Source organism: Aethalodelphis obliquidens, unplaced genomic scaffold (genome assembly GCF_003676395.1).
Source record: "Aethalodelphis obliquidens isolate GAN/ISIS:26980383/991018 unplaced genomic scaffold, ASM367639v1 scaffold65, whole genome shotgun sequence".
Lineage (NCBI taxonomy): Eukaryota > Metazoa > Chordata > Mammalia > Artiodactyla > Delphinidae > Aethalodelphis > Aethalodelphis obliquidens.
In genome coordinates this window covers 9,699,573-9,721,909 of record NW_020838009.1, presented here as the reverse complement: position 1 = coordinate 9,721,909, position 22,337 = coordinate 9,699,573, and the positions used below count along the sequence as shown (strand labels likewise).

General features: G+C 54.1%; 2 protein-coding genes across 4 annotated transcripts; one reads left to right on the top strand and one right to left on the bottom strand.

The window, feature by feature from the left end:
• Positions 1-39: 39 nt before the first annotated feature.
• Positions 40-13,923, bottom strand: UNC45A (unc-45 myosin chaperone A). 3 transcript variants are annotated; one of them, XM_027089359.1, is made up of 20 exons: positions 13,526-13,923; positions 13,139-13,300; positions 12,871-12,907; positions 12,397-12,572; positions 10,438-10,530; positions 9,764-9,931; positions 8,106-8,274; positions 7,684-7,854; positions 6,646-6,817; positions 5,594-5,894; positions 4,698-4,792; positions 4,322-4,463; positions 3,801-3,941; positions 3,472-3,599; positions 3,197-3,263; positions 2,601-2,714; positions 2,258-2,373; positions 1,284-1,401; positions 1,019-1,174; positions 40-896 (listed from the first exon to the last, which is right to left on the bottom strand). In XM_027089359.1, the coding sequence occupies exons 1-20, from the start codon at positions 13,529-13,531 to the stop codon at positions 639-641; spliced, it is 2,790 nt and encodes a 929-aa protein (XP_026945160.1). In that variant the 5' UTR covers positions 13,532-13,923; the 3' UTR covers positions 40-638. The 3 variants fall into 3 exon arrangements, with proteins under 3 accessions (XP_026945160.1, XP_026945159.1, XP_026945161.1); XM_027089358.1 differs by having other exon boundaries at positions 13,481-13,592; XM_027089360.1 differs by lacking the exon at positions 13,526-13,923 and having other exon boundaries at positions 12,397-12,715.
• Positions 13,924-16,472: 2,549 nt separating this feature from the next.
• On the top strand, positions 16,473-18,417 carry HDDC3 (HD domain containing 3). Its single transcript, XM_027089345.1, has 4 exons — positions 16,473-16,925; positions 17,233-17,288; positions 17,396-17,636; positions 17,943-18,417. The coding sequence occupies exons 1-4, from the start codon at positions 16,814-16,816 to the stop codon at positions 18,071-18,073; spliced, it is 540 nt and encodes a 179-aa protein (XP_026945146.1). The 5' UTR covers positions 16,473-16,813; the 3' UTR covers positions 18,074-18,417.
• Positions 18,418-22,337: the final 3,920 nt, after the last annotated feature.

Sequence of the window (22,337 nt, the reverse complement as noted above, 5' to 3'; positions counted from 1 at the left end):
AGACCCCAAAGCAGCCATAAATAAATAAAGGCAGAAGTATTGAAAAGCCTAATGCATGTGTTTCCATGCGACTGGATACTTTATTGATTTGCTTACATTTACCCTTTGGCCCTCTACAAGGATTAAAAGGCAATTCAGCGGGCCCTGGGGTGGGAATTCATTGGATTCCTTCCACAGAGGTGGCTGTGCTGCTGAAAAGCTGCCCACACGCTCAGCCATGCCCAGCTCCTGCTCCACGCTCTGGCCCACAGCCAGCCCTCCCTGCCCACTGACTGGGCACATATTTGAGTTCCACACACTTTTTATTAGAGGATGAGGAGTGGACCTGCCAGCAGGCTCAGGTGAGGCTCACAGCTGGTGAGGCTCACAGCTGGGTCCTTCCCAGTGCAGGGAATCCACAGGCTGAGTTAGGACGCACCTTCCCCGTTCCCAGCTGTCTAAGTAGTACAGGAAAAGTTCCCTGCTGCGTGAGGCTGGAGGCAGTGCTGGCAGAGCAGGGCTGTGAACGTGGCCCCTGACTCAGAACAGAGGACATCAAAGGGCAGCTGGGCAGGAGACACCCCAGCACCCACCAGCCAAGGCCATGTCTGTCCTCGCTCCCTGTGCTGCGATAGGTAGCGTGTGTGAGAGGCAGGTCCTCACTTTCCATCCTGGCTGGGTCTGATAAGCCCATATTCCACTGCTTTCCCCAGACAAGCGGCGGCAGCCCTCATGACTGGGCTCTCCTTGCCCTTAGCCAGCACTGACAGGATCTCCAGCATCTCGCTCTCCATCAGGGTGCTGGCAATCTCACTCGAGGCCTCCACCATGTTCAACACCACCACAGCGCCCCGGTGCTGTAGCTCCTGGTTGGGGCTCAGAAGCAGGGCCTGCAGGATCTCCAGCCAGTGTGTGGTCTGCAGGAAACAGGGCAGCGTGACCACCGAGCATCAGGGAACCCTGGCAGGGCACTCACTTACACACCCTGGCTGGGGGCTCCTGGCCCACCTCCCCTGCCCCACCAAGAAGGGGCACTGACCACTTGGGGGATGCGGCTGCAGAGCGAGGGCCGCGTGGAGGTGAGCATGGCCAGGCCCCCAGCAGCCGCCCGCCGTAGCAGCTCGTCGTCCTCTCCACTGTACAGCACCAGCAGCTTCAGCCGGTCACTGCCCGTGGCTTCAAAGAGATCCTGCACCTGTGGCCGGAAGCGGGGAGTGCACCAGGTTAGCTGGGGCAAAGGCCAGCCAGGGACAGGTACTTCTGCGTGCCTGCCTGCCATGACCGCCTCCTGGACCAACCCTCACCTCCGTGCTCATGGCCAAGTTACACATGCACTCGGTGGCTGCCCGGCGGATCATCTCATGCTCCTCAAACATGTAGCCCTCAATCATGGGCACAGCCCTTTCCTTCAGGATCTTCTGCCTGTGGGGCCAAGGGTGGAGGGTCGGCATCACCAGAGCGCTGGCATCCATCACCCCCACCCGTTTCCCCACACAATCAAACCCGGGGCCAAGGATTTCCTTGGGCAATATCCAAAGACCCTCCTGCACCAGGGATGAAACCACCAGGCAGTGGTTTCCAGCCTTCTAACTGGGCCTAGGAAATAGCACAGGACCTTGGGAAATGCTCTAAAGTAGGAGTTAGGAGACCCAGGTGGTGATGATGGCAATGCTAACACCTAACTTTCGAGCCCTCACCCTGACCCAGCACTCGGACTACCTTACTTAATCCTCGCTACAGCCCTACAGTGAAGGTGCAGGTGTGATTATCATTATTACTATTTTGCAGAAGAGGAGACTGAGTGGCCCAAGGTCACAATCAGCAGTAACAGCTAATCTGTACTGCTTGGGCACATTGCCAGGAGCCAGGCACCTATGTAGTAAATGCTTTTACACGTATTTTCTCATTTAGTCCTCCTCACTGCTCCTCCACGAGCTAGGTACTCTAGCCACCCTATTTCACAGAGGGGGAAACTGAGGCACAGAGGGATTAAGTTACTTGTGAGGTTATACACTAATAAACAGTGAACCCAGGATTTGAACCCAGGCAGCCTGACTCCAGGGTCTGCGCTGTCATCGCCCAGTCCCTTGCTATCTCACGGGACACTGCACAAGTCACGCCTCTCAGCCTGTCTCCTCCGCGGTAAGGTGCAGAGGAGTCACCATGAGGAGCAAATAAGTGAGTGACTGGGGAGTGCTTTCCACGCTGTAAAGCGCTTTCCTGGGGATGGTCCAAACCATGATGCCCTGCCCAGGCCCCACATCCCAAGGGACCTTACCTGAGCCTCTCGCTGATCCCTGCCAGGTTTGTTAGAGCCATGAGTGCCTCAAAGTTCTGCAGGCCGGAGCAGTTGAGGTGCAGGAGAGAGACGAGGGGCCGGACCACCTCGTAGATCTGCGATACGCACCCACCTGTCAGGGCTATGCGCCCCAGCTCCCCCAACCCCACCAGCCCTGCAGATGGGAGGGAGTCCAGCCCCAAAAAGAAGCCTGCCCTTCCCACCCCCAGGGCTCAGCAAAGCTGACGCTTCCCCAAGGAGGAGCCGCAGCTCGGGTCAAAGGCCATCAGGGCCCTGTGAGGGGGTGGAGGACAGGCCAGCGCTCGGGCAGAAAGACACGCACCCGCTCACCGGGAAAGGTCATCTCTGGGTTGGAGGTGATGGTGAGCTTGGCAAGAGCCTGGGCTGCCTTCGTCTGCCCCACGTCAGTGCCTTCCAGGGCCAGCGGGAGCAGAGCCTGTAGGGACAAGCCCATCAGTGTCCAAGATGTGCCCGGGAACATAAGGCCCAAACCACGAGGCTCTGAGGCCCTGACTGTGCTGCCCTCACCCTTCCCCACCATTCTCTCCCCAGGCTTGACAATGATACTCCCACTCCCACCCTCTCATCTCTCTGAGGCCTCCCAGTAAGCTACCCAAACACTTCCCGAAACAACTATTAAGGGACAGATGTGGATTGTGCCCGGCACCAGAGCCATGGAGGTCAATGACACAAGGGAAAGGAGGAGAGCTCAGGACCCTAATAGGCACAAAGTCCGGGGCTCTAAAAAGCCCCACCGCCCCCCACCCCCGGCCCCCAGCATCTCTCACTCAGCAGGAAGACATTCCTGCTGGTCGCTAATAATACTTCTCCGTCCCACACCCAACACTGATCTCTGGTGTAGCAGCCACTCAGTGATGTTTTACATGCCATCGGGAAGGAGTCTGTAAGCCCGCTTACCTTGCCCCCTCCCTGAGCAACCACGGTGCCACGGTCCTCGAACTCCTCCACCAAAGCCAGGAAGACCCTGTGGGGAGAAGGCTGTGCTGGACGGGCCGGCCCGGGCTCTGGCAGGCAGACCCTCCACTCCTGGGCTCAGCAAAAGAAGGGCGCCATGCGGGTGGCCCCCTGCTCTGAGGGGCCCACGGCACCAGGACCTGCTCCCGCTGTAGTTCCATCAGCAGCCTGGAGGCTGACAGGCTGCAGCAGGTCTGGTGTAGCTGGGGCAGGCTCACCTGGAGAGCAGCTCCCTGCAGGAACTGGTCAGCACAGGGCTCTCGGTCTTCACCATGCACGTCATGGCCGACACCACACCAGCCGCCAGCAGCTTCTTAACCCGAGCCCGCACGAAACTCGGTTTGTCCTGGGGGAGGAGGCAGCTGAGCGCAGGGGCCTCGGCTGATTAGGCAGGGAAAGGGGAACCCTCCTCACGGCACAAATTGATGAGCGTGAAAACAAAGGGAAGGAACCCGCTTAAACAGAAGGCTCATCTGCTGTGGATGTCTCGGGTCAACTGGCCCCAGTGACACGGAGGCCCCCAAACCCCTCCTAGCAGGCCCCTCACCTTGGGGTGCTGCTCGGGCACGTGCTGCTTGGCGTACTTGGCCAGCTCCACCATCTTTGGGTCCGGCTCCTCGTAGTCGTAGCTATTGGTGCAGTTCACCAGCGCCGAGGCCACTGCAAAGAGCACCGACCTCTCCTCGGACTGCCGGGGGCAGAGGGGCCATCAGCGGCCATCCCGGGGGGAACAGCAGCACCGGGATAAGCGCTGCCCAGGCTCCCAGTTCTACCCTCAGCTGGACCACGTGGGCACCAGGATGAATCTGGGCACCGCCAAGGCCCAAGGGTGGCCCCAGACTTTGGGAGCTCACACACTTGACCACCCCAACTCCTCCTAAGAGATCGTCCTTTCCGACCCTGCTGGCGCAGGCCAGTACACCCAGGTCACACAGAGCGGCCACTCGGGCTACCAGCCCACCTCTCTGTGGGGTCACAAAAGCCATTGGCCAAGACCTGCCAAGAAAGCCCCGTAAGCTCTAACCCTAGACAGTGTCCCCGGACGACTGCAGGAACCCATGGAGCTACCTTGCTGAGCTGGAACAGAGCCTTCAGCGCAGCCTCATCCTCCACAAACTCCTCCTTCACATCGGCATCGAAGGTAAGGTAGGCCAGACCCTCCACCGCCCAGCGCCGAGTGCCCGCATCGATCTGGTCATTGCACAGCCACCTGGGGGCATGCAGGGCACAGATGACCATCAGAAAGGTGGGGGGACAAGAGGGGTACACCAGGACCAAGGGGGAAAAGCCAGTGGCTGGGGCATCCCCGCCACAGACAGAAGCAGTTCACGCAGCAGCGCAGGAGGGTCTGCCTGGGGGAGGACAGGGCAGTGAGGAGGCCCCACCCTCCTCTTTTGAGGTCTGGCTGACAGGTCGGGAGCCACAACAGTGCTAAATGACTCACTTTCGACACTGCTTGGCCAGTTTGAGCGTGGAGCCTTCAGCAAACTGCTTCATGCTAAAGTCGGTCCCTCCGGCTGAGCCGAGCTTACAGAGTCCCTGGTGGAAGAGGTGAGAACCAGCTGCTGGCCGAGGGACGGAGGCAGAGCAGGGCTCCTCCACAGCTGGCGTGGGCTCCCCCCCGGGCACTCTGTCAGGCTCTCTGGAGGCCATGCACACCACCACCAGGTTACCACCTGGAGCACCGGGCAGCAAAATCACCTACTGGGGTGGCCACGTGACATGGCATCTGGTAGAGACTGACATATTGACCACCGTGCTGGCCTGGGCCCCAACCCCGCCCGATCACACTGGGATTTGCTCTTTCTTTCCACGTCATAGAAGGAAGCTCTTTACAGATGGAGCTAAGATCCATGTGGGGAGAAGATGGGTACCTTGGCCCAGGCCAGGATCCTCACGGAATGTAGAAACACAGGACTAAGTGATCCAAGGAGTAGGACCAGCTTCCTCAAGGTGCAGGGCTGCAACAGGCTCAGGGAGGCCAGGCAGTCCCCACACCACCTGCTCCTGGGGCCGCCTGCTGGCCCAGCCTGTCCACACAGCCCTCTGACCCGCCTGCCCAGTGTGTCCTCCATTGTCTCCTCCTGGAGCCGCTCCCACTGCCCGCAGGGGGCAGCCCGGGCCGCCCTGCATTCTCAGGTGTCCTCTCTGTACGAGGCTCATCTCTCTGACCCGACCATGAGCCCTGTGGGAGCCAGGGCCCCTGCCTCCGGCCTCGACAGGGCCCTGCACGTTCCATACTGTCACCCAGCGTGTGCTGGTGCTGCACCCTGAGACACCAGCCAGCCCGGGGCCCCTGCCTGGCTGCCCGCTTGCCCAGCCCAGGCCCGCCCGTCTCACCACCAGCGCCCGGATGCGGATGCTGTCCTTCTCGCCACGCCTGTACAGGTCCTTCAGCAGCGAGACGCCGTTGGCCGTGATAAACGAGGCCCGCCTGGCCTTGCCGGCCGCGTGGATCAGGGCCTCCACGGCCACCAGCTGCTCCTCCTCCTGCTCCGAGGCACATAGAGCGATCACACTCTCCATGACGCCACTCAGCTCCAGGGCCCGGTTGCCGGCATCACACGGGCCCTGCAGGAGGCAGGACACCGTCTGGAGGGCCCGCAGCTTCCCAGCCAGCCCTTGGCCCTCAAACCAGCTCCTGAGGGGTACAGGGTGGCAGCTGTCACATCAAAGCCAGCATAAGGGGACTCTCCTTCCCTCCCTTCCCCTCCACTGGCCGGGCATCTGCACTACTTGGGCAGCAACAGCAAGAAAAGCTGCCGGCATTCCCTGGTGGTCCAGTGGTTAGGATTCTGGGCTTTCACTGCCGGGGGGGCCCGGGTTTGATCCCTGGTCAGGGAACTAAGATTCCATAAGCTGCGAGGAGCAGTCAAAAAAAAAAAAAAGAAGAAGAAGAAAAGAAAAACTGCCAATGGGAAGACGAGGACCTCCTCTGGATGGCAGTCGCTGGCGTTCTTTATCGAGGCTTTCATTCGAGCCTCCCCTGATGACACGCCACCTAACGTAGGTCACTCTCACTCACACCACCCTGTTGTCTCCTTCCCTGCACTAAGATCTGAACTTGTGCTGCTTATTTCCTGACTTGTCTTCTCCTAGCTGTGAGCTCCTTAAGGACTGTCATACTGCACTGCTGTGTCAGAACGGACACACAGTAAGTGCTCAGTGAACACTATGTGCTTGAGGACATTTGTTGCGCTAGAGAACTGATTTGAGAAAGAATGTCCCTGGGGAGGTCACTCTGGAACAAGATGTGGCCCTTGGGACCACCCTGTCTGGCCCCAGCTAGTCTTCCCCAAGGCTGCTCTCCTTGTGGGAAACCTTTCACTGCTGTCCCTCCCCAAAGAGTCAGAACTCTCGCAGGAACCCTGGCAATAGGAGGCTTCCCTTACTTGATGTAGTTTTCACAGAGTCGGTGGAAGTTCTCCCTCTCGGCATCACACTTCAGGTCATCGAAGAGCTTGCTGAGGAGAATGGAGGCGCTCATACGGCTGTTTGCTGTCACTGTGAGCTCCCCGGGAGGGTCCTGCACGGAGCCCCCCACCTCCAGAATCTTTTTCAGACCTGAAAAGACACCCTATTTAGACAGAGCATGAGTTCCAACCCCTATAAGCAAAGGGAAGAGGCTTCCTGGGAGATGCATGCAAAGGCAGGACCACTCTGGCCCGAGGTCAGAGTGCAGACAGGCTCACAGAAGCCGGTGGGCTGGGGGCAGGCGTGGGGTCAGGCAAGGACCTCAGAAGTAAGGTCTGCATGCAGGCGCTGCCCGTGGGGGTGAATGCTGTAGGGTTTGGAGGTTCCTCATCTGTAAAACTGAAGGGGAAAACAACATCCACGCCTCACAGGATAATTGGGATAACAAGAAAAGACGAGTACCCAACAGATGGACTCAGGCTGGGACTTTGCCAACCCTTCCTAATTTATCTTTTAAGGGAAAAGAGCAGTATGGATTTATATATTAAACTTGAAGAATGTTCGCCCTGCATATAGAAGTAACACACACTCATTGAAAAAACTTCAGACACAGAAAGCTGACCCGGCCTCCCTGTTAACCTGCTCGTGGGCCCGCTCGATGTGCGTGCACGTGCACACGAACACGGCTGAAGGGGCCAATGTTCCCTAAGGGTACAGTGCAGGCCGCATGCACTTCAGTGCAGACACACGCTGGGTGCAATCCCTCCTGGAGACGAGCAGGCCCAGCTACCCGAGCAAGATGCAACACACACTTGATCTTTCTCTGTCTCTCTGTATTTATTTATCTATTTACCTACCTATTTATTTACTTATATGCCATGCCACAATGGCTTGCAGGATCTTAGTTCCCAGAGCAGTGATCGAACGCAGGCCCTCGGCAGTGAAAGCGCAGAGTCCTAACTGCTGGACCACCAGGGAATGCCCTTTCTCTCTCCTTTTAAGACTCTATCACCTACCTTGGTCAATAACCCAGAGGGTGAGGCTGTTGTTGGGGTCCTTAGGAGACTTCCGGGGCACCACTTTAATCAGGAGGGTCAGGGCACTGTCTCGGCCTTGGCCTGAGACCCCCACCTCAGTCAGTAGCTCCAAGAGGTTACTGATGAGGACCTTCAGCTCCCGGGCGGGATCTGGCAACAAGAAGACATTAGTGGGCTCTCCAGTGGCCTAGCCCCAACTTCCCCGGTAGAGAGAGGGGAACTGCAGCCTGAGCACTGGTTTCCAGCCTTCCCCGAGGTGCCCTGGCTACTTAGAACCTCAAGTAAGATACTGTCAACAAGCCGTATTCCTGAACAACCTGCGGCTGCAGCTGGCCTGGCTGTCTCAGCCCCTTCCTCTCCACGAGAGCCACACCACAGGACACAGACTTGCTTCCACTCACCCACGATGATGGCGCCTTCTTTGCCACGGAAGCCCTTCTTGACGCCTTCTTTGAGGGCATCAAACATAACCTGCAACAGGTGGCAGGCAGCCAGGGACACGGCCTGGTTTTCCACGCCCAGGATGGAGACCACCCTCCGAGTTCCCAGCACACTCAGGGTCGCCACTGTCTGGGTGGGAGAGAAGTGGGCAGAGCTTCCAGTTGGTGAAGGGCAGCCGTGGAGATCCCTAACTGGGGGTCAGAGAGGGTGGCCAGAGGGGAGAAAACATGTGGGTGAAAGAGCAGCTCCCCGTGAAAGCAAAGTGGGCCTGCTGAGGGTGAGGCCGGGGCAATGCCAGGATTATCTTGTTGGAAGGGCTTCCTAAAGAAACATTCCAGGGGACTCCCCCACTCTCTCTCTCCTCGGCTCCAATCAGAAAAGACAAGGAATACTGTGGCTCTGAAGGCAGCTGCTTTGGTTTGTGTCTCCCCAGGAAGGAGAAACATAAACCTGGACAAAGCTACCTGACTACCTGGCCCAGGGACACCTCATTCCTCCCTGATACCAACCCTGAGGTTCTGTCTACATCCTGGGGATGTGGACATACATGGAACGAACCACAAGGCCTCTACGCCCATTTCTGAGCTGGAAAAACCCCGAAGGTCTACTTGGGTCCATCCTCATTCACAACAGGGATGGGCAGGAAGGCGAGAGGAGGCAGGCGGAATTCACGTGGCTTTACCGTTCCAAGTCCTGGGAGACCCAGAAATAGAGCCCGATCTTGGCCTGAAGTGTTCATAGAATGTTTCACATTTCCACCCCTGATCTAGGAACTGTGGGCTCCTCTAAAAGCAACCAAGGGTCAAGTCCCTGTTCCCTAGGTCCAGTCAGTTCAGGCAAGAACCAGAGCATGGGCTTTGTGACACCGGCCTGGGGCAGGGCTGTTCTTGTTGAACCGTCTGTGCAGGACACCCACAGTCTACACTGAGAACCATCTCAGGGTCCTGCCCTACATATCTGGTCTCGATGGTAAAGTTGCTGTGGGTCACATCACTGACCACATCAAGCACTGTGAGGACCCCTGTCCAAGGGAAATGCCAGCTTGATGGTGAGGGAAGGACAGGTGCCCTGCTCTTTGCATGCAGCTTGCTTTTACCACACGGACAACGAGGGGATCAATGACCAGGTGTCTCTGTGATCTGCCGCAGGAGAGTTCCCTGGTCCGGGAAGATCCCACGTGCCGCAGAGCAGTTAAGCCCGTGCGCCACAACTACTGAGCCTGTGCTCTAGAGCCCGCGAGCCACAACTACCGAAGCCCGTGCGCCTAGAGCTCGTGCTCCGCAACAAGAGAAGCCACTGCAATGAGAAGCCCGTGCACCACAACGAAGAGTAGCCCCCTGCTCGCCGCACCTAGAGAAAGCTCATGCACAGCAACAAAGACCCAACGCAGCCAAAAATAAAATAAATGAAAAGAAAAGTGCTCAGGGTGTCAGTGGGCTGCTTTCGCTCTTTCCTGGCCGCACTTTGTCCCAAACTTTGTCAGTGATCTTTTTGTGTCATTTTAATTTTGCCTCTCGTTACATATCTCCTTATATTTTACCTTAAAAGATAAGAGGCGGAAGAGTGGGTGGACAGACAGACTGACTGAGGCAGTAACTAGACCCTTCGCCCCACCCACCCGTGACTGGTGTTCAGAGCAAATGCCGACTAGCGTGCGCAGGGCCGCCAGCATCAGGTCGGGCTCTCCCGTGTCCAGCAGGCGCTGCAAAAGCTGAACCCCGTTGCTCCGGAAGATCTTCTCAGCTCCAGCATCCTCCCGGGCCAGCACCACCAGGTTCTGAGATGCCTGCGTCAAAGGAAGTGCACATAACGTGAACACTGTACACGGCACAGGGCAGGGCGAGTAGACGCCCTGAGCTCTGGACCTCACTGCTTCCACTTAGCAGCTGAGTGACCTTGGCCATAAACTTAACCTCTGTGAACTTCAGCTTCCTCTTCTGTAAGTAGAGCAAAGAGCTTGCTCTTGGCATTGAGGGTTAGAATAAATGGAGTCCTGAGTCCCTGGCAAAGCTTGAAGGGCAGAAACAGTGCCTCAGTCACCCCTGTACACCCAACTCCTAGCACAGGACCTAAGCACCAACAAGGTGCCTCGGGAACACTGGTTCCCTCTCCCTGGCTCACACTTAGGCCCCAGGCCCTCTGAGCTCCCACCCAGGCTGTGAGCCCAGCTGCCCGATCTAAGGAGCGACGTGCAGCAGGCCAGGCCAGCAGGGGCTCCCAGGGCCAACATCACACACAGGGACGGGTGGGCAGCACTGGGGGAGTTCAGCTCCCACTCACACAGTTCCATACCTTTTGCTTTTTCTCAGTGCCTTTTTCTTGTGGGTCCAATAATATCTGAAACATCTGCTCCACTTTGGCATCCGTCGAAGACATGTAACTCACCTACGACAAATCAGCAAAGCATGGGAGGAACTGCCTCTCTTGACTGGAGACAACACATTCCCTCTTTGTTCTCTCCGGCTCCTCCCAGGGCCTGGCTCCTGACTCCCGGGAGGCACAGAAGGATGCCTGGGCTTAGGCCTCGCACCAAGCTACCTTGGGCAGGAAGAGACTTGCCTGGCAGCTCCTCCCAAACTCCCCGCAGCTGTTTTCTTCTCTGAGCTATTTCCCACTTGGGCAGCGGGGGCAGCACCGATGTTGAAGGCAGGGCCATTCAGAAGGGGTGGCATCCTGTTAGCCATGAGGCAACCCACTCCCAGGGGGGCCATGTACGTTGTGGCAGCCTGGGTGCACTGCCCGTGGCGCTGAACCAGTATTTATACCTGCTGCAAGGGAGCCAGCAAGTCACGAGGTAGCTGCTGACACGCCTTTTAAGTCAAGGATTCTCTTTTTGATGTTTTTAAAAAAATTATCTGAATGACCAAGCTCATCCTAGGCCCTCTCCCTCCCTAGGGTCCTGGGCATGGACAGCAGCACATGCCTAGCATGTGTGCCGCTCCCCGCTTCCCCTCCTGCAGCCATGGCAGATGTGGTTCATGGCACAACACGTTCTCCTAGACCCAGGCAACCTGCTTCCTAATCTTTCTCAACACAGGATTCTAAGCACCCCAGCTGATCAGACAGAGCTGACACTGAGAGTAAAACAGTCTGCTTTCCCAGGTCTCAACCTTTTGATAAGGTGTTTGCCATCATATTACTTGCTTCCACTGGGTCAGAATTTTAACACCAAATTATCTGGCTAATTCAAGCTTGATAATAGTTCATGACAATCTTTATTTTCTCCTAAATTAATTTTTAAATATGTGTATCACACAATGTCTATTTAAAAAAACCACCAAATGAAGCAAAATCTCTTTTGAAAAGCCCTCTCGATCCTATTCCTTTCCCTAGCAGTCACAGTCTTCATTTTGATGCACGTCTTTTAAAATATTTTTCTTTGTGTTTACATACCCAACTGTACCCGTGGAAAAAACATGGTATAATTTTGAGTGCATTTGGTGGGGGGGGGGATCATTTTAACATAAACGGTATTATACTATAGGTTATTATATGTTTTGCTTTTTTTTCACTTAACAAGTGTCAGCTTTCCACGTCCATATGTGTTGATATGCCTATTCTTAGCAACTACTGCATAGGAGTCTGTAGTAAGGATGTCACTCAGTTTATTTAGCCATTCCCCTACTGCTGGGCATTTAAGCAAGTTCCAATTTTTCATTACTACAAACAAGGCTGAAACAAACAAACACACACCTGCTTGTGTACACAGGCAAGGCTTCTCTAGGGGAGATAGCAAGAAGTAAACATACTGAATCACAGGACATGCTCATTTAAAATTTTAAGAAATATGCTAGGGAGATGCAAGAGGGAAGAGATATGGGAATATATGTATATGTATAATTGATTCACTTTGTTATAAAGCATAAACTAACACAACACTGTAAAGCAATTATACTCCAAAGATATGCTAAAGGACTCTGCAAAGGAGCTGTACCAATTTATACCCCCTCCAGCAGTCATGAACGAGTCCACGTCCTCCCGCAACCTCACCCCTTAAATGTGTCTCCCTCCTTCTAGCAATGTGTACAAACTTTAAATGTTTGCCAAACAGACCACCAAAAAGAACAGCACCTTGCTGTTCTTTTAATTTGCTTTTATGTAACCGCTGGCAAGGTTGAACATCATTCTATAAGGTCATTTGCCATCAGCATCCCCCTTCCAGAGAACTGTGTTTACACACGTGATCCGGATCCATTTATCAGTGCCCCTCTACCACTGGTCAATGCCTCGCTCTCTCAATTACTCACACACCTTCTCCTGAATCTGGCCCGCGATGTTCCGCAGGGCCTCCTGGAAAACTTTGTTCTTGGGCTCCAGGCTCACACATCTCTGCAGGTCAAGGACGGCCTGGTCGAGGCGGCCTAGCTTCTCTAGGGCTTGGCTCCGCCGGTAAAGTGCTTTGACATCCCCACCGTCCTTTTCAATGGCTGAGCACAAACAGGAGCTCTGTCAGCACCCATGAGGCCACCATCTCCAGGCAAGAGCAGCAGGGAAAGATCTCGAGGGGCAGAGGAAGGTGGGGGGACGGATGTGGGGCTCAGTACTTCAGCCTCAGAAAAGGTGAGGGTAGCTGCGGAAAAGGAAATGCCCCAGGAAGTGGGAAAGAAAAAAGGCAGATGTGTTTCAGGGGTGAAAGGAGGAGGAGAAAGTGACGGTGCAGTGGTCCCAGAATCCTTGCCCACCCCAGAAGTCCCACAGCTCCACACAAGGGCCACATTCCCCTACCTTTGGATGCCTCGGTTTCTGCTTTGTCGTAATCTTCCTGTAAGAGAAGAACAGGCCTGAGAGGCTGGTCATCTCCTTTCTCGGGCACAACTGGGCAACGAAGTTGTTTTCCTTAGTCACCAGGTTCCCCCACCACCTAGAGACCCAAAAGACGTGTAACAAGTGTGGGTGGCCTGAGAAGGTGAATGTCCAGTCGGGGCTCAAGCAGCGGCGAGGTGCGCCAACAGGGGTCCGGGCTGGCTAGGGGAAGAGCAGCCGGCTCGCTCACCAGCTTGAGGTGGCAGGCGGCCCGGTTCCGGTGCAGAATGGCCTGGTCCTGGGGCGTTGCGCCCAGACCCAGGGCTTGGGTGTAGGCCGTCAAGGCGCCTTCGTAGTCCCCGCATTTGAACAGCTCGTTGCCATCCTTCCTCAACTGTTCCACTGAGCTGGCCTGTGGAGGGAAGGGGTGGAAACGTCCGAGGTGGGCTCAGGGTGAGCCGGGGAGCTAGGGGCAGAGGAGCCTGGGGGTCGCGGGTGGGTCCCATGGAGGGCCAAGATTGAGGGAGAAGGAGGCCCGAGAATGGTCAGAGCAGGTGCGAAGCGGTGATGGCGCAGGGAGATGGGTACGCACCCCGGGGTCGGCGGGCCGGGGCTCGGGGGTCCCTGGACCACTCACGGTCATCGCGCAGCAGACGTCCCGAGCGCGCGCAGGCGCAGTCTCCGGAGAGGGGTGGGTCTAGGCTCAGGAATCCGCTGTCGGCTGCCCCGCCCCAGTCTTGCGTCAGAGGCGGTGGTAGAGAAGGGGCGGGGCCAAGGGGAGAGGACGCCGGGAAGAGGCGCAGGACGCTCGGCCCGGGTCCGCAGGCGCAGAGAAGCCCCAGGCGCGCTTAGTCTGTTCCCGCTGAGACCGGCAGGGGGCGCGCGGCGGAGGGCGAGAGGGGCGCCCGTGGCTGCTCAGGTCTGGTCCCGGCCCTGGTCCCGGCCCAGATCTCGGCCCCGGACCCGACCGCGGCAGAAATGCACGAGGTCTGCAGTCATCAGGGCCACGAGCAGCAGTCTGTAAAGGCCCAGTGCTAGAAGCGGGCCCGGGCCCCTATGGGAGAGGGGAGAGTATCAGGATGCTGGCCCAAGCCGCGCTCTTGCTACTGCAGCCTGTGGGTTAGAGCCCCTGAGAGTCAGGAGAAAGCCCAGAACTCCCTACCCGGAAAAGTGTAGAATTTGAAAATACAAATTCAGGGAGCTCACAGGTACCCAGAAGCCATCTGTGGACAGATTCAGGATTGAAAACCCCGACTATAACGTGTAATCCAGAATACAAGATCCTCTCAGTATTGACACCCGTCCCACCCCACCCACCACACAACACCTACAATGACTCCCTGTCACCTGCTTTCACAGCCCCCTGAACTTTTCCTTCGCAGATTTGTTTGTAATCATGTATTTACGCGATTTTATGTTTGAGATCTGTCCCTCCACTGGTCTGTAAGCTACAAGCCTCCCACTCCAGAAATTAGGAACAGAGCCTCAGGTACTGGAACACGCCGTCAGTGTGCCAGTGGCTCTGGGGCTGGAGTTCTCACCTGAAGACGGGAGGAGGCGGAAGGGCAGAGAGATTGACCTGGTGCAAGGCCTCAAATTCAGACCGAGTGCAGCAGGAGCCCCCTGCAGCCTGCAGGTGGCAGCAGTAGGCTTCCTCTGGGGTATCAGAGAGCCGAGGACAGAAGAAACCGGGGTAGCGACGGCCATCAGCATCCCAGGCGGTCTGGCACAAGTGGGGATGGTGGGCCAAAGCTGAAAGGAGGGGCAAGAGGGCTGGAGACAGGCAGGAATGATCTACCCACACCCCACTCCACCCCTTTTGGAAAATAAAAGGGATCAACCATTATCAGAAGGGCAGGCTTCCTTCCTCCACACAAGCTCCCCAGAGTAGCCTATACCTTGCTAAAAGAGTAGGGTACTGGACGGCGGGCTGGGCAGAGAAGAGTGCTGTACCTGAGAGAGAGGTCGGCTGGGCAAGCGTCATCCAGCTGAAGAGCAGCAGTAGCCCCACAGACAGGCCTGTCAGCAAAGGGCCTGGCCTCCTCTGGAAGCCCATGAGAGGTCACCTCCACCTCAGCCCTGGTCCTAGAAATCCCAACATCTCTATTTCTAAGCCATGGCTGCAGGCAGTAAGGAAATAAAATCAAAGCCCCAAAGCACCGTAAACACAAACCTGAAGCTTCTCTGTCGCAGACCTCTAGAGAGAGCTGAAAGTGACTGAGTTTCTATCTTCTATTGGAAAATGGGAGGATTGTGGCTCCAAGCTGCCTAAGTTTCTCTAAGCTGAAGGGGAAAAGGCTCAGAAGGCTAGAACACTGAATGAGGAATGAGAGAGAAGTTGAGCCACTAGCCTGAAGAACAGACAAGCATTAAGAACCAAATATGTTTCTCTCTATACACTCTAAACTTTCAGGCTGCATGGAAGCCATGGGAATTCTGATTGTTCCACTTCAGGCCCCAGAGACCTCAGTTCCAGCGTTTGGAGCTTCCCTCTCTAACTTCTGCATCATGGCAACCACCAAGACTAGCTGAAAAGCAAGCGTGAGTGCTCTCATTAACTTTTCCCCTGAGCCCTCATTGACCCCAGCTACCAACCAAAGTATAAAATCTACCAATCTGACTGGAGTATACTTAGCAACCAGCCAAACCCATTTCACAAGAAAATCTCTTCCAGGGTCTCCAGGTCTCTCTTACCAAACCTCATACTTCATAGATGCTGTCTGCTGAGACAGGGAATTTCTCGAAAAGGCCAGAGGCCACCAGCCAGCAGTGTTGTGTTGTTCCAGTGTCTACTGAGGCCTAACAACGTCATGCTCCCAGAACAGCAGTGACAACACTCATAAGGGGCCCACAGCAGTGCCTGGGAACTGAAGAAGGAACCCTCACGGCACAAGAAAGAAATGCAGATTTTGTTCCCAGCGCCTGACAGCAAAGAAGACAGTTCCTGCAGAAACAACACTGCTGCCTGGGAGCCTAAGTCTGAAACAGTTAGGGAGGGCTCCCAGTGCAGGCTCCAATTTCCAGAAGGTTAAGCAGTAGGGTCTTTTGGCCCCAAAGGTGAGGCTCCCATGCCCATAGCAACCAGGCCATTCTTGCAGGGAGAACTATTTTTATAAATTTATTTATTTTATTTTATTTTATTTTTGACTGCGTTGGATCTTCGTTGCTGTGCGCGGGCTTTCTTTAGTTGCAGCGAGCGGGGGCTACTCTTTGTTGCGGTGCATGGGCTTCTCATTGGGGTGGCTTCTCTTGTTCCGGAGCACGGGCTCTAGGAATGCAGGCTTCAGTAGTTGTAGCACGCAGGCTCAGTTGTTGTGGCTCGCAGACTCTAGAGTGCAGGCTCAGCAGCTGTGGCACATGGGCTTAGTTGCTCCGCGGCATGTGGGATCTTCCCGGACCAGGGCTCGAACCCATGTCCCCTGCATTGGCAGGCAGATTCTTAACCACTGCGGCCACCAGGGAAGCACAAGAACTATTTTTAGAGCACTTTGAGAATTTTCAGAGCATTGACAGCTTGAAAATTGTTTTGCCATGGCGGGAGAGGACTCTCCTGGGAGAAGCTGTCTCTGGTCCAGAGGCTAGGTGAATTGCCCTTCCTCCAAGTTACCAGTCCCCTGTGCCTTCCTGCCCTGGACACACTGTGAGGCTGCTGTCTTATGTCTTGTGTATTTTCCTCCTTCCGCCAGGATGTGGGTTCCCAGAGCCAGGCCATATTCTTCTTGCACCCTCAGCAAAGCCCACTTAACCAGGGGCTGCGATATTGAGGGCAGCTTCCCACACCCAGGGCCCTCACATCAACCCCAGAGAAACTCTTCTGGGCCAGACTCCACAATCCTCAGGCCTCCGCGGCGCTAGGGGGCGCTGTGGAAGCTCGGTCCACGCTCCCCGGGATCCTGGGACCGAGGTCGCCCGCCCCAACGGCGCGATGGGCTCCGAGGCGGCCCAGCTGTTGGAGGCGGCTGACTTCGCGGCTCGCAAGCACCAATGGCAGCGGCGGAAGGACCCCGAAGGGACCCCCTACATCAATCACCCTATCGGTGGGCGCGCCGCCGGGGGAGCAACGGCTGTAGCATCTAGGGGGTGGGGACCGGGAAGGGAACCGGAGGGCGTGCACCTCATCGAGCACCTAGTCCGTACCAGTCCTTGTGCCAGGCACTGTTCGTGACGCACCACAACCTGGGGCGGTAGGCATGATTGTTCCCTTTGTACAGTGAACATCCAAAAAAGAGTAAAGGACTTCCCCAAGGTCACCCAGCTAGTGAGGGGCCACATCTGGCTCTACAAAACCCACAACACGCCGCCCTGGGACTCCCTTCTGTCTGACTTCCTGCTTTGCCCCGTCAGGTGTGGCTCGTATCCTGACCCACGAGGCAGGAATCTCTGACATTGTGGTGTTACAGGTAACTTTCCTCCTCTGCTAGGAGGCTGGGGTGCGGGTCAGGGGCCCCATTCAGCTCTGGGTTCCCCTTGGCAGGCGTCAGAGGACTGAGTGAGAGCCTGTCCCCAGGCAGCCCTGCTCCATGACACGGTGGAGGACACAGACACCACCCTGGATGAGGTGGAGCTGCACTTCGGGGCACAAGTGCGGCGTCTGGTGGAGGAGGTAACAGATGACAAGACTCTGCCCAAGCTGGAGAGAAAGCGGCTGCAGGTGGAGCAGGCACCCCACAGCAGCCCCGGGGCTAAACTGGTGAAGCTGGCAGACAAACTGTACAATCTGAGGGACCTGAATCGCTGCACCCCAGAGGGTATGCTCCTCCACCTGCTCTGAGGGGAAGGGGAGGGGTATCCACCTCTGAAGGCACAGCGTGGTCACTTCCCCTGAAAAAAAGCCCGGGTGTTCTTGTTAATTCCCTAGACTAATCTTAGTAGACCACTCTGATCTTCTTTTATACACTAGAAATGCAGTACCTGGGCAAGGGGGAAGTTTTCAGAACAAATCCGTCCATCAGGAACTCATCTCACAGCCCTGCACCAAGCCCTCCAGGAAGTGGGCAAAATCCAGTGCCTTCCTGGACGTCAACGTGAGCAGTTTTCTGTCCATTCTTATGCAGGATGGTCCGAACACCGAGTCCAGGAATACTTCGAGTGGGCAGCACAGGTGGTGAAGGGGCTTCAGGGGACAAACCAACAGCTGGAAGACGCTCTAAAGCAGCTGTTTAAGGAGCGGGGGCTGACACTCTGAGCAGTATTTGGAGCCATCCAGTGGCACAGACTCCATCCTTACCCAGGCCAGAGAAGATTCATACTTCAGCCTTTCGGTGCCTCCCGAGCTTCCTCCCTGGTTCACTCAGCCCAGGTATTAGAGACCAAATACACGTGTCCTTTCTCACTCTGAAGATCTGCCAACTAAGCTGAGCCCCAGATTGTGGGATGATGCGCCCCACCCATTTCTAATGCATTCACTGCCCTTCTCCAGGCCTTGGGTCTGATTGCATGGTGGGATCTCTGGCCCCTCAGGGACTTGGGCTTATATATAAACGCTAGTTCAAAAGTCATTATGCAAAATAAAACATTTGGATAAAGGTTTGAGTTGCTGCTACTCCTTCTCCAGCCTTCCCATTGGGGAACCGATGGGGGGAGGGGGGATACCTGCCCTTCAGTAGGGCAGGGTTCCAACTGTGTGCCCCTGGGACAGATCCCTCAGGTTGAGGGCCTCAACCCCTCGGAGACTGGCTTCCTTATCAGTAAGATAGGTTGTGTAATTATCAGGGCTGGATTATGTGACGTGCCTGACACACAGGTATTCAAAAATTGGTAGGCTTCCTCATTAAGAAAGTTGGATGGGTTGACAGATACACTGGAAAGGAGTGCCAACCTGCTTACTGGCAGCTCTTGCTGAGCACGGGAGAGTCCCCAGAAGCAACACGATAGGGCCGGTGGGGGACCGCGGGTCCCTCAAACCCCGGGTTGCAACGGAAACTTGCCGAAGTTTGCATCCCACCCCCAGTTTCCCCTTCATCACATCTCGGGTTCCTTTGGTTGCTAAGCGACAGGAACTTCCGGGCGCTTCGGGAAGTGGCCCGGGAACTGACCCACCCTTGGAGCCCGGCGGTGGGCGGGATCTGGGCGAGGGGGCGGAGCTTTTCAAGGTGTCCGCCTGAAGGGATCCCCAACTGATCGGTTTTTTGGTCGGTGCTGAGCAGCTGAGGCCTATTAGCCCACTTGAAAAGGGTACATCTGTGAGGATGAGGAGGTTGTTAGGTCAAAGGCCACTTCGTGGTCACGAGGTGCTTGATGTTTTACAAAACCTTTTCACAGGTGTTACCTCATCTGTTCTTTATAATAACCAGATGAGATAGGCAGGGTAGGGATTATTCTCATTTTACTGAGATGAAATATGAAGCTCTCGGAGGTGAGAAGACTTGTTAATGATCAACAAGACCAGAATCCCTCTCTCTTTTTGCCACACTGCTGGGCCTTTTTAACCAGACAAAAATGACCACAATTGAGGTTAGCTCCAACCACGCTGGACATAGTAAAGATCAAGTCTGAAGAGGCTAGTGGATCTGGATTATGAGTCTGGCCTCCCTAGATTACCTGTTTGATCTGAGCCAATAGAGTGGATTTTTTTTTATTCAATAATTTTTAAAAATAATCAGAGACTTTTGGAAAAGTTGGAAGTACAACATAAGTAACTTTTTCACCTGAACCATTTGAGATTAACTTGCTGACCTGATGGCCTATCACCCCTAAGTACTTTAGTATTTGGACAAAGAAATTCTCCTGCATAAACCAAACTACAACCATCAACATCAGGAAATTAATGTTAATACCTTACTACCCTAACTCGCTGATTATAGGGGGCTTCACAATTGTATGCTTAGTTTGGCTTTTGCTGGGCTGGGAATCAAAAGGTTTACTTCCAGCCTAGAATTAGAATGACAACAAAGAGATTCCTGGCCACTCCGAGGATCTGTCCTCAACTGGTCTCCATTTCTCTGGAGCTGCATGGCCTCGTCTTCTGTTCATGGCTGTAGCTGTTCTCTCCATTCTTAGTCAAAGGAGATTTCCTCTTGTTTTGAGTATGACCATGTTTTTACATTAAAATATATATATATATATTTATTTTGGCCGCTCCGGGTCTTAGTTGCGGCATGCGATTGGGATCCAGTTCCCCAACCAGGGATCAAACCCAGGCCCCCTGCATTGGGAGCACGGAGTCTTAACCACTGGACCACCAGGGAAGTCCCTTGCTTTTCCATGTTTCATATTTTGTTTAGCATTCTTAGGCATTAGGAGTTGAGGGGGCAGCAGTACAGGTGTGCTTACTCATCTAGTTTGAATGCAAGTCCCCAGGCATTCTGACAAGAAAACCTGTCTTTCCCCCACTGAGCTTCTCAGGCCTCCACACCCAATGCTGTGTCTTACATCTTCATCCCTGTCATGTTCCAAATGCCAAGGAGGCCTCATCCCCAACCCCACATAGGCTTCCTGTGCCTAGGCTACCTAATTTCAGAGTTCTTTCCTTCCAGATTTATTCTCAACTAGGGAGGTCTAAGTCAGGAGCCAAAATGGATGGACACTCTGCAGCACTTGGTCCTGGCAACTATTATGATCAAATCAGATTTCCCACTGACCCTAAGTAAAATTGAGGTTTGCTGTGAAGGATCTGGTCTCTCATCTATTTTTTTTTTTTTCCCCTACGAGAATTGCTCCTTGAAGTGTTTGTACGCATTTTTGTTAGGGAGAAACAAAATTTAGTTCAGAGATCTCTTTTGGATGGTTAGCCTCATTCCTACCACCCAGACTATGATTTCCTTTCTCTGTGAGGGCATGAGTGTCATTAGCTAACCACAGTGACAAGAGAGTGTGGTAAGGTCAATTTCAGGTAAAGATGCCACTCTCTCCACACAGCTTATACCCATCCCCTAGGCAAGCCAAATCAGAGCACTGTGTGGGCCTGGCCCACCCTGCTTGGGGGGACTCAGCTCTTACAGTTTGAGTCTGCCTTTCTCTTCATGGTTCCAGCTGGCCATACAGCCCTCCCTTCTTCATGGAAACAGTATGATTCTATGGATGGAGAGTTGCAGAGAGGAACAGAATCCTATCCATTTCCAGTGGCTGAAGTTGCTTCTGTTATGTCCTGGTTCCTTTTTTTTTTTTTTAATGTGTTTTATGTCACTGAAAATTGATTTGTTCAATAACCTGGTATCGATATTGCATACTGGAAAGAACATTTAATTGGCTTTGCCACTGACATAGGTGAGTTCATGTAACCTCTGTGGGTCTCAGTTCCTCATTAGTAAAATGAGAGGGTTGGACTAAATGGCCTCTGTGTGCCCTTCTAGAACTAACATCATACATGTTTGTAATTGAAGAGAAATTCCATATTACTTAACAGAGGATCTTGCATTGAAAGCAGGCCCTGTTGGGGCAAAGGGTGTCTGCCCCCTGGGCTCACTCTTTCCGCCTGAGTTCTCCCTTACTCCTAAGGTCCCTGGTTGATTTTTTTTTTTTTTTTAAGAAACACTCAAAAATAGCTTATTAGAAGTTGTGTGTGTCAGATTATCAAATTACATTGACACAATGATTTTTAAGTTCTTTCCAATTCCAGAGTATGGTTTATAGGTTAATTTACTTATATTCTTAACTCCAGGCATTGATCTAAGAAACAGACCAACACTTTAGCCTATGGTCTCTACAAAGGCTGTAGTTTTCTGCACATCACATTTTATAAACTGAATTACATATACACATAATTTAATTTTTAAACATTTTTGAACTGGAAAGGTGCATTTTTCCTACTTGATACCATAAAGGGAAGTCTGTCAGAATGGAGATGGTACAAGTTATCAGAGTTCATAAGACAATAATACTTGCAACAAATGGGATCTAAATAACTGTAAAACTGAGTGTCCTTTAAGAAATGGAAGCTGAAAAGTATATTCAAAAAATTTCAATCAAGCACAAGTAATCCACTTTCCTGAACTGCAAACACTTTCTCAAGTACATATAAGGGATCCGGTTCCGGTTTTGATGTAACCCTCAGAACTGTGAGGCCTCAGGGCCAGAGCCCCGTGGGAAAGGGTTGCCGCTAGCCTTAAAATAGTAGGCCCCTTTCCAAATTACATGTGCAGAAGACTCACCTGGGAGCTTGTTAAGAATGCAGATTCTTTGGCCCCTCCTCCCAGAGACTGGTCCAATACGTTCTGCTAAGGAATCCGTCTCTCCTCTCGTGCACTAAGGAAGGGTTTTGGTTTTTGCTCTTGTTACAGGTCGGTCTCTGGGATCCGTGGCTCTGCCGCACAGATGCCCATTTCAGCCTGCGGGCTGAAGGAGGAGCCCCAGTCAGGGCAGGCCAGGAAGCTGGACTTTCAACAAGGAATTCTGGTGATTCTGGACCACACCTTGAGCAATGCTGCCTTATGGAGTTCTAAAAGGCCAGTGTGTAGGAGTAAACATTTCAGTTCCTGGCAGATGAATAACTTCACTGCACATCTAAGACC

Excerpts from the sequence above, each read along its gene's own strand:
- UNC45A (XM_027089358.1), bottom strand. The coding sequence starts at position 13,531 with ATGACCGTGAGTGGTCCAGGGACCCCCGAGCCCCGGCCCGCCGACCCC. Across the intron at positions 6,818-7,683 it reads CCTCTGGGTTATTGACCAAG|GTCTGAAAAAGATTCTGGAG; the intron begins GTAGGTGATAGA and ends GTGTCTTTTCAG. Across the intron at positions 1,402-2,257 it reads GGGATCAGCGAGAGGCTCAG|GCAGAAGATCCTGAAGGAAA; the intron begins GTAAGGTCCCTT and ends TTGGCCCCACAG.
- HDDC3 (XM_027089345.1), top strand. The coding sequence starts at position 16,814 with ATGGGCTCCGAGGCGGCCCAGCTGTTGGAGGCGGCTGACTTCGCGGCT. Across the intron at positions 16,926-17,232 it reads CTACATCAATCACCCTATCG|GTGTGGCTCGTATCCTGACC; the intron begins GTGGGCGCGCCG and ends TTGCCCCGTCAG. Across the intron at positions 17,289-17,395 it reads CTGACATTGTGGTGTTACAG|GCAGCCCTGCTCCATGACAC; the intron begins GTAACTTTCCTC and ends GCCTGTCCCCAG.